General features: G+C 41.3%; 1 protein-coding gene across 1 annotated transcript; it reads right to left on the reverse strand.

Moving 5' to 3' along the window:
• Positions 1 to 2,897: 2,897 nt before the first annotated feature.
• On the reverse strand, positions 2,898 to 10,877 carry LOC310733373 (coiled-coil domain-containing protein 74A). The gene is made up of 7 exons (XM_083554603.1): positions 10,163 to 10,877; positions 10,002 to 10,046; positions 9,866 to 9,914; positions 9,589 to 9,763; positions 5,509 to 5,609; positions 3,908 to 4,585; positions 2,898 to 3,809 (listed from the first exon to the last, which is right to left on the reverse strand). Exons 1-6 carry the CDS (start codon positions 10,446 to 10,448, stop codon positions 4,447 to 4,449), a joined length of 795 nt encoding a protein of 264 aa, XP_083410729.1. The 5' UTR covers positions 10,449 to 10,877; the 3' UTR covers positions 2,898 to 3,809; positions 3,908 to 4,446.
• Positions 10,878 to 11,033: the final 156 nt, after the last annotated feature.

Genomic DNA, 11,033 nt, shown 5'->3' on the forward strand with positions numbered 1-11,033 from the left:
TGCAGCATCGTGTGGCGGTCGGGGACAGTGCCTCTGGAATGGCAGACCGGGGTGGTGGTCCCTCTTTTTAAGAAGGGGGAACGGAGGGTGTGTTCCAACTATAGGGGGATCACACTTCTCAGCCTACCTGGGAAAGTCTATGCCAGGGTACTGGAGAGGAGAATACGGCCGATAGTAGAACCTCGGATTTAGGAGGAACAGTGTGGTTTTCGTCCAGGCCGTGGAACACTGGACCAGCTCTATACCCTCTACAGGGTGCTGGAGGGTTAATGGGAGTTTGCCCAACCAGTCCGCATGTGTTTTGTGGATTTGGAAAAGGCATTCGACTGTGTCCCTCACGGCGGCCTGTGGCGCCCTTTACTAAGGGAGCTTGGTTCGCATTGCCGGCAGAAAGTCAGACTTGTTCCCGGTGCATGTTGGACTCCGGCAGGGCTGCCCTTTGTCACCGGTTCTGTTCATAATTTTTATGGACAGGATTTCTAGGCGCAGCCAGGGGCCGGAGGGTGTCCGGTTTGGTGACAACACGATTTCGTCTCTGCTCTTTGCAGATGATGTTGTCGTGTTGGCTTCATCAGACCAGGACCTTCAGCACGCACTGGGACGGTTTGCAGCCGAGTGTGAAGCGGCTGGGATGAGAATCAGCACCTCCAAATCTGAGGCCATGGTCCTCAGTAGGAAAAGGGTGGCTTGCCCACTTCAGGTTGAAGGAGAGTTCCTGCCACAAGTGGAGGAGTTTAAGTATCTTGGGGTTTTGTTCACGAGTGAGGGAAGGGTGGAACGGGAGATTGACAGACGGATCGGTGCAGCTTCTGCAGTAATGCGGTCGAAGTACGGGTCTGTCGTGTTGAAGAAAGAGCTGAGCCACAAGGCGAAACTCTCGATTTAACGGTCAATCTACGTTCCTACTCTCACCTATGGTCATGAGCTCTGGGTGAGGAGAGGATGACCGGGGCCATGTATTGCGGGATTTTGGGGAACCACCTCCTTCCCTCAGTTAGAGCATTAAAGATGGGTCGAGGCTGGGTCTTCCAACATGACAATGACCCGAAGCACACAGCCAGGATAACCAAGGAGTGGCTCTGTAAGAAGCATATCAAGGTTCTGGCGTGGCCTAGCCAGTATCCAGACCTAAACCCAATAGAGAATCTTTGGAGGGAGCTCAAACTCCTTGTTTCTCAGCGACAGGCCAGAAACCTGACTGATCTAAAGAAGATCTGTGTGGAGGAGTGGGCCAAAATCCCTCCTGCAGTGTGTGCAAACCTGGTGAAAAACTACAGGAAACGTTTGATCTCTGTAATTGCAAACAAAGGCTACTGTACCAAATATTAACATTGACTTTCTCAGGTGTTCAAATACTTATTTGCAGCTGTATCATACAAATAAATAGTTATAAAATCATACATTATGATTTCTGGATTTTATTTTTTTTTTAGATTATGTCTCTCACAGTGGACATGCACCTACGATGACAATTTCAGACCCCTCCATGATTTCTAAGTGGGAGAACTTGCAAAATAGCAGGGTGTTCAAATACTTATTTTCCTCACTGTATGTATGTCTATATACACTGGCGATCAAAATTAGAGAACAATTTGTAAACAATTGAACAATTCTGAAATAGTCATCTTTACTGCTCAACAGTTTTTGTCCTGTCTATACCATGCTACCAGAACACCTTTTCCACAAAATAACTAAGGCATTTAAAAAAAAAACAACATTATTTTGCAGTAAACATGGACCGTTGTCCTGCATGAACACTGCGGGCTGATTGGGTGATGAACGCAGGAAAGGACCCATATGTTGTTGAGGAAGGTTCTGATAAACATTTGCATTCACTCTGCCATGTAGCTGTATAAGAGGCCCAACTCCTGCTGCAGAAAACATGCCCCAAACCATGACACTTCCTCCTCCACTTTTCACTGACTTCTTTACACACTTTGGGTTCAGTCTTTCTCCAGTTTGTTGCCGAACATAATGTTTCCTATCGGACCCAAATAAATTAAACTTGCTTTCATCACTGAAGTGAACTCTGGACCAGTTCTCCTCTGTCCACACAACATGCTCCTCAGCAAAGCTTAGTCTAGCCTTTTGATTCTTACTGCTAATGAGAGGTTTGCTCACTGCAGAGTCGGCTTTCAGTCCAAATGCTCTTAAACGTCGAGACACTGTATGACGAGACAGATCCTTACCCTGTTCAGCGCTGAACTGGTGAGCAATTCCAGCTGCAGTGTGGAAACGATTGCCCATTGAGATCCTCCGCAGTGTCCTGTCCTCTCTTGTATTTGTCTTCCGTAGACGACCAGCCTTCTTGGCGGACTTGAATGAGTTTGTGATGTTGTAAAGATTCAATATTCTTAAAATCACAGATTTGGAACGACCAACTTGTCTTGCTATGGCTGATAGGGTCATCCCTTTGGCCTTCATCTGGACAACTTGCTGCCGGAGGCTTTCAGTCACTTTAGAACGGCCCACCATCTTGCAGAGTCAGTGAAACTGGAAGTTAGGCTGCCAGTTAAATAGGGGTTGACAGATAATCAAGGAAATTAGCACCAGGTGCCATATTAAAACCAATAACTGGGAGGTATCTGAAAGTGTTCTCTAATTTTGATCAGTGTGTTTTCTGCAAAATAATGTTTTTTTTTTTTTAATGCCTTAGTTATTTTGTGGAAAAGGTGTTCTGGTAGCATGGTATAGGCAGGACAAAAACTCCTTCAACTGTTGAGCAGTGAAGATGACATTATTTCAGAATTGTTCAATTGTTTATGAATTTTGATCGCCAGTGTATATATGTAATCTATTTAATTCTGTAAATATGTTCTGGGACAATGTCCATTGTTAAAAGCACTACAGAAATAAAATTAAAGGAATTTGCAAGATGATGTAATAAGCAAGCTGTATTTTTGTACAATTAACCCATTTTTTTATTTTATGCTATTTAAATAAAATCATGCAAGAATTTTTTTTTTTACATTTCTGTGTTAAAATACAATAAAAGCATAAACCAGAATGAGGATAGAGTAAATTACTTCTTGCAAATCATGACTAGGAAAACCCACAGACCTTAATCGTTTAAAGAGCTATTAAAACTGAGAAACTGAAAAAATATTTTCAAAAGAGTGAAAAGGAGTTGTTCCCCATTCATGCCAACAATAATTTTTTTTATTAAAAGTTACAGTTGATTTTAGAAAACATAAGTAGAAAGAACACACAGGTAATAAACAGTGTTTAAATGTAAAGAAAAAAATTTTTACACATTAATGCAGCATATGAAACAAATGTTTGTGGACACCTTTCTATTAAACTCATATGAATGTCTTGCCAAATTTGTAGCTATAAATGTCCAGGCACACAATTGTCTAAAATGTTATATGCCGTAACATTACAAATTCTTTGGAACAAAGGTGAGCAAATCTGCCAATTCATGATGTTACTTCTTATCCAAAACCTCTCTGTGGTGGCTTAAAGGGAATTCTAAAAGCCACAATCCAAAATCTTAATGTTGGATTTTCTAAGATAAGTAACATTATAGCAGTGAAATAGTTAGGACTTTGTTTTAATGCCTATTAATTAGAAATGTGATGTTCAATTCTCTGCTGTCCACATGCATTTGGCCATGTTTAAAGAGGTGATACTGTTTTTTTGTGTATTTATAAATGCTTTATGGCTGTCACAATCCAAGCTTTAGTCATTATGTTTATAACAGTGTTGTTGGATTCATGAATTTTACTGGGCAGAAGGTATTAATTTGCTAATGGCTCTGGCAGGTGCTGCTACGATTTTGAACACAGTTTCTTATTATTGCCCCCATTCTAATTTGTTATTGTTAATATAGAAACACTTTATTCACAGGTCTTGTAGGGCAGGTATGCTGCATAATATAAGGCTAATAAAAAACGTAGTAATTAACGAAAAGATTCATATAAGCATTGATATGGGGATGATTTATGATAAGAATACTCGGTCAGTGCTTTTAAATGATCCGAAGGTTTCTGTCAAAGTAGAGTCTACAGGACTGTTTGATTTTGTCTGCTAAAATAAAAAACAAACAAAAGACTAGTGTTTAAAGTAGCTTATTATGCACACCAGGAATAATGCTTTTTTTCTTTCATAATATGTGTCCATGTGACTTTCTACTGTCTTTATTCTTATAATGGTCCAATTAATATAATTTAACAGCTAAAATAATTATATTTTACTATAGTCTAACAGAAACAGGCAAACAGAAAAAAAACCACGCTAAAAAAGCAGCACCTGCAATCTGAAATATTAAACAGATTTTAGCATTAAAGACACTCGTGTCAGATGTCATTAGCCATAATCCATAAGAAGATGCACAGGTAAACATGTACAAGATAATACAGAGTAAAATGGGAAATAAGTTCATAATAATTAATACAAAGAATTTTTAATTCATGATTTTATACTGGTGTATATAGCTGTTTTTAGTTAGGAAAAGACTGGTCTTCTGAGGCGCTGTTTGTGAATGTCCTGGGCACGTTTCTGTCTCTCCGTCAGGTTGCTGCTTAGGTTCTGTCTGATGGCAGGAAGTATAACCTTCTCTCTCACATGCACATGAGGCTGATGCCTACAGCAGGACAATTAGCACAGATTACCGTATATATTTTTATATAAATACATTTTTAGCTTTAATTTCATGATAGTTACATCTTGATATGTTAAACAACTTAGAATATGCCACCCTTTGTTGTAATTGACCCAATTTTCAAGTGATCCAAAAATATTATGCGTTACTTACTTTAAGACTGTATGTTCCAATTATTTTAGAAGAAGTAAAAAAAAAAAAAAAAAAACGGTGGTCTGCTACAAAGATTTAAACTGGGAAAATTTGCCATTCTTATGTATTGTCTCCTGATTACTATTTGATTTTAAAACTAAAGGGCTTCAATGTATAGCAAAAACAATCAAATTGGACATGTTGTTCCAATACTTTTAAATTTATAATCTACATTATCTTACTTCACCCCCTAAAGCTATTCCACATTTTATAAAGTGTTACAACCTGGAGCTGGAACTAAATCTACAAAAATAGCCCAGGTGCTCACGTATTCATTTGCAAAACAGTTCCTACCAAAAATATGTAACTATTCTGTAGGAAGGTCAATAAAGCCATCATTTAAATATTTAAAGAATCATAACCAAGCCTTTGCCTAGAAGAGGTTATCCACTAAAGTCCAAAAAGAAGTACAGGAGCTAGAGAGATCCACAGCTCAGATTAGAAAATCTTTTCATAGGACAATTATAGTGATATAAATAAAACCATTAATGAAAAACACCAAGAGGTGAATACTTAAGGCACTGTATAAATCTATATTATTTATAAGAAAGGGATATAGACGTTAACGTATTGTATTTTTGGCAATGGTTTTATCTACAGTTTTGAAATGTGCAACAACTCTCCACTTCTAAAAGCAAGAAATAAATAACAGTGTTGGTAAATGTCTCTGATTTCCAGAGAGTACCTTGACAAAGTGACATTGAAAAAAGCACCTTGTGATGTCTGAGAGATGTGTCTTTGTAAGATTGTAGACTTTAGGTGGGACTTTCTTTTTGTTTAGCACATCTGTGAGTATAGCTTTCAGTCGTGACATCTAAGAGAGAAGAAAAATACAGCCTTGATACACATTGTTATATTACTTATTGTTGGTTAGCTCATGAAGTGTGTTTAATCCTTATTTTGTTTGCCGATTACTGAAAACATGTTGTGCACTACATGACACATATAAACATATCGCATTGTTTTCATGAGAATGCTTTGATGTTTTTATATTGATTAAATTGATTCTAGACAGTGACACTAACCCAGCCATTAGGGGGGCACAAGCCAGTGTACTCTTAGTGCCGGTCCCAAGCCCGGGTAAATGGGAAGGGTTGCGTTAGGAAGGGCATCCAGCGTAAAACATGTGCCAAATCAAATATGCGGATCACAAATGAGAATTTCATACCGGATCGGTCGAGGCCCGGGTTAACAACGACCGCCACAGGTATCGTTAGCCGACAGGGTACCGGTGGAAATTGGGCTACTGTTGGCCGAAGGAGGAGAAGGAGAGGAGGAAGGCGTCTACAGAGACGGCAGGAAAAGGAGCAGTGTAGGAGAGTAGAGGTTCGGGTTGGTACTTTAAATGTTGGTACTATGACGGGTAAAGGGAGAGAGATAGCTGATATGATGGAGAGGAGAAAGGTAGATGTGTTGTGTGTTCAGGAGACCAAGTGGAAAGGGAGTAAGGCCAGGAACATTGGAGGTGGGTTTAAACTGTTTTATCATGGTGTGGATGGGAAGAGAAATGGTGTAGGGGTGATTCTGAAGGAAGAGTACAGTAAGAGTGTAGTGGAGGTGAAGAGAGTTTCTTATAGGGTGATGATCGTGAAGATGGAAGTTGAAGGGATGATGATAAATGTCATCAGTGCCTATGCTCCACAAGTTGGCTGTGAGATGGAGGAGAAGGAAAGATTCTGGAGTGAATTAGATGAAGTGGTAGATGGTGTACCTAGGAAAGAACGATTGGTGATTGGGGCAGACTTTAATGGACATGTAGGTGAAGGGAACAGAGGTGATGAGGAGGTGATGGGTAGGTATGGTTTTAAGGAGAGGAATGTGGAAGGGCAGATGGTGGTAGATTTTGCTAAAAGGATGGAAATGGCAGTGGTGAACACGTATTTTAAGAAGAAGGAGGATCATAGGGTGACGTATAAGAGTGGAGGAAGGTGCACACAGGTGGATTATCTTCTGTGTAGGAGATGCAACCTGAAGGAGATTGGAGACTGTAAGGTGTTGGCGGGGGACAGTGTAGCTAGACAGCATCGAATGGTGGTCTGTAGGATGGTTTTGGAGGCGAAGAAGAAGAGGAGGAAAGTAAGGTTTGAAAGAAGAATAAGATGGTGGAAACTGAAGGAGGAAGAGTGTAGTGTGAGGTTCAGGGAAGAGGTCAGACAGGGGCTTGGTGGTGGTGAAGAGGTGCCGGATGATTGGGCAACTACTGCAGGAGTGATGAGGGAGGCAGCTAGAAAAGTACTTGGTGTGACATCTGGAAATAGAAAGCAAGACAAGGAGACGTGGTGGTGGAATGAGGAAGTGCAGGAGAGCATTAGGGGAAAGAGATTGGCAAAACAGAAGTGGGATCGACAGAGTGATGAGAAAAGTAGGCAGGAGTACAAGGAGATGCGGCAGCAGGTTAAAAGGGATGTGGCGAAAGCCAAGGAAAAGGCATATGAGGAACTGTATAAGAGGTTGGACACTAAGGAAGGAGAAAAGGATTTATACCGATTGGCCAAGCAGAGGGACCGAGCTGGGAAGGATGTACTGCAAGTTAGAGCAATAAAGGATGGAGAGGGAAATGTGTTGACTAGTGAGGAGAGTGTGTTGAGAAGATGGAGGGAGTATTTTGAGCAGCTGATGAATGAGGAAAATCAGAGAGAGAGAAGGTTGGAGGATGTGGAGTTGGTGAAGCAGGATGTAGATAGGATTAGTAAGGAGGAAGTGAGAGCAGCGATTAAGAGGATGAAGAATGGAAAGTCGGTTGGACCAGATGACATACCGGTAGAAGCGTGGAGATGTTTAGGAGAGATGGCAGTGGAGTTTTTAACCAGATTGTTTAACAGGATTCTGGAAGGGGAGAGGATGCCTGAGGAATGGAGAAGGAGTGTGCTGGTACCGATCTTTAAGCATAAGGGAGATGTGCAAACCTGCAGTAACTACAGGGGAATTAAGTTGATCAGTCACACCATGAAGTTATGGGAAAGAGTAGTGGAAGCCAGGCTGAGAGAAGAGGTGACCATCTGTGAGCAACAGTATGGTTTCATGCCGAGGAAGAGCACCACAGATGCCTTATTTGCTTTGAGGATGTTGATGGAGAAGTATAGAGAAGGACAGAAGGAGCTGCATTGTGTATTTGTGGATTTAGAGAAAGCGTACGACAGGGTGCCGAGAGAGGAGTTGTGGTATTGTATGAGGAAGTCAGGTGTGTCAGAGAAGTATTTGAGGGTGGTGCAGGACATGTATGAGGACAGTGTGACGGCAGTAAAGTGTGCAGTAGGTACGACAGACTGGTTCAGGGTGAAGGTTGGACTACATCAAGGATCGGCCCTGAGCCCTTTCCTGTTTGCAGTGGTGATGGACAGGTTGACAGACGAGGTCAGACAGGAGTCTCCCTGGACTATGATGTTTGCAGATGATATTGTGATTTGTGGTGAGAGTAGAGAGCAGGTTGAGAAGAGCCTGGAGAGGTGGAGATATGCGCTGGAGAGAAGGGGAATGAAAGTCAGTAGGAGTAAGACAGAGTACATGTGTGTGAATGAGAGGGAGGGCAGTGGAGTGATGCGGTTGCAGGGTGAAGAGGTGAAGAAGGTGGAGGAGTTCAGGTACCTGGGGTCAACAGTGCAAAGTAATGGAGAGTGTGTTAGGGAAGTAAAGAAAAGAGTGCAGGCAGGGTGGAGTGGGTGGAGAAGAGTGACAGGAGTGATTTGTGATAGAAGAGTATCTGCAAGAATGAAAGGGAAAGTTTATAGGACTGTGGTGAGACCTGCGATGTTGTATGGATTAGAGACAGTGGCATTGAGTAAAAGACAGGAGGTGGAGCTGGAGGTAGCAGAGCTGAAGATGTTGAGGTTTTCGTTGGGAGTGACAAGGATGGACAAGATTAGAAATGAGTTTATTAGAGGGACAGCACATGTAGGATGTTGTGGTGACAAGGTGAGGGAGGCGAGATTGAGATGGTTTGGACATGTGCAGAGAAGGGACATGAATTATATTGGTAGAAAAATGCTGAAGATGGAGCCACCAGGTAGGAGGAAAAGAGGAAGGCCAAGGAGGAGGTTCATGGATGTGGTGAGGGAAGACATGCAGGTAGTTGGTGTAAAAGAGGCAGATGTAGAGGACAGGGTGGTATGGAGACGGATGATCCGCTGTGGCGACCCCTAATGGGAGCAGCCGAAAGAAGAAGAAGAAGAAGAAGAAGAAGATTCTAGACAGTGACACTGTGCTACTCCATCCATACCGGAAACACGATTTGTATTGTGCATGTGAGCAAACTTCTGTGCATGCGCAAAATAGATGACTTCCTGTCATTGCCAATGTTTTTACAGTCTAGCAATATGGATTCATACTAATTTTAATTAATATAATAAAAAAAAATCATATTGCATTAATTAGATTTATTCTATTGTATTTTTATGTTTTATTTTTGTGAGTGCAAGGTGGAGACAAAATAAACTTGTGGTCCACCACTTAATATGTTTGTAAGAGAACTCAGATTTTAACACTAAAACAAGAGTTGCATTCGGTACACATACCGTACCGAAACTCCTGTACTGAAACGGTTTGGTACAAACAAGTGTACTATTACCCTGCTAATTATTATTGAATAATCAATAATTAAATCTTCCATTCTCATCTAGTGTGATCCCATACTTTTGTTCAATATATAACAGTTTTATATATTAAAAAAATATGCATATGGAATTGATACAGTTAAGCATGTAATTATATATTTTACCCCTATATTATAATTAAACTTTATCCACAACATTTAATTTTAAATCAGCATGTGTCTATATGAACAACAGATTCCTCACCTCCTGAGACTGCAAGGTGTTGGTGTTATAGAGCTGTCTGATCGTGGCCTCACACTCCTGCAGGGTTGGAGAGCGTGGAGGCCGAGATGAACCGTCTCGGATCCTCAGAGGAAGCAGAGACACAATGAGGTCGTGTTCCGCTCCATGAAGTCTCGCCTCTAGCTTTTCTTCTGAGCTTAAGCAGATCAAAGCAATGGAAGATGGATGCTCTGGTGCTACTCATTTTGTGAATGTTTCCTATGTGCAACAGGTGGAGTGGGTGCACTATATTTATTACCTGATGATTCCAGACTGGCAATGCTTTTCATTTAAGTTAGGACAAGGCTCTGAAAAGAGTCAGATTCAACACAGAAAAACTGATTTTATCTGTCTTTTGAGTTTTAAAAAAATGCTGTGCACAGGGTTTTTGGTACCTGGAGGAGGATGCTGTGCTCCCATAATCAGCTGATACTGCAACTCTGAAAAAAAAAAGAATAATCATTCTGTGTGAAGTTATTACATTTTTGCAGGTGCACATAATTTCCAGTGTCTACTTATTGAACTACAATGTTTAAAATGGTTCTTCATAAAGTACCTTTGTTAGCTCGCTTCAGGTGTTCAATCTTCTCGTGGAGCTTCTCCAGTGTGCTCTTATGCGTTTGCTGAAGGAACAAGATGTCTTTCTCCAGTGAGGCGATCCTCGCCCCGGCCGTGTCCATCCCAACACTGGTCTGAGTGGTCTTATGGTCGTGTCTGTGCGATTGCGCTGCTTTATGCTCACATTCACAGGAAATGAGAAGAGGGCAACGGGTCCGATCGAGGGTCCCAACCCGGCTCCAGCTGGGCAAATTTCGCAGAGGTGGTAAATTACCGGTAGACATAACGGTATGCGTTAAAGCCTTTAACTAATTATTCTTCCAGCGTCTCCCATTAGGGGTCGCCACAGCGGATCATCCGTCTTCAAAAGGCTGCCTTTAACTCTTATTTATATATTTTTGCTAGATCATCGGCTCTTACATTAGCACAAAGCAGTATTGAACCAAGACCGCGTTCTGATCCATCAGTCGAGTGCATTTTAAAGTAAAACCGTTAATCTGATATCAGTCTGAACACACTCAGCTACCTACATGACTGTCTAGCGAACACTACCTGGATGAGACTTATCCGCTTGGCGTTGAGGAACACATCTCTGATCGAAAAACACACCTGATAACATTAACCAGCTGCACGGATCACATTCATGATGAAAATTCAGCCGTGGCGATTAACAAGTCACTTCCCGTCGTCTTCAGCAGGAATCAAACGTTGTCATGCCAACGGTAAACTTGGCATGAACACCGGAAGTTATGTGGACATGACCTTTTAAAGTGTTCTTTGTTGTTTTTAAACGGGCAAATTCAAGTAATGTTTCTTATCTTTTTAATAATAGGTTCTAATGATTTTCACAACTTAGATTTTTTTTAAAT

This window comes from Silurus aristotelis, assembly GCF_946808225.1.
Source record: "Silurus aristotelis genome assembly, chromosome: 11".
In the NCBI taxonomy this organism is placed as follows: Eukaryota; Metazoa; Chordata; class Actinopteri; order Siluriformes; family Siluridae; genus Silurus; species Silurus aristotelis.

What these genes read in the sequence shown, in the direction of transcription:
- LOC310733373 (XM_083554603.1), bottom strand. Translation starts at nt 10,448, where the DNA reads ATGTCTACCGGTAATTTACCACCTCTGCGAAATTTGCCCAGCTGGAGC. An exon ending in AGCACAGCATCCTCCTCCAG is followed by an intron (nt 9,915 to 10,001) that starts GTACCAAAAACC and finishes GACTCTTTTCAG; the next exon opens with AGCCTTGTCCTAACTTAAAT. An exon ending in CATCTCTCAGACATCACAAG is followed by an intron (nt 4,586 to 5,508) that starts GTGCTTTTTTCA and finishes GTCCTGCTGTAG; the next exon opens with GCATCAGCCTCATGTGCATG.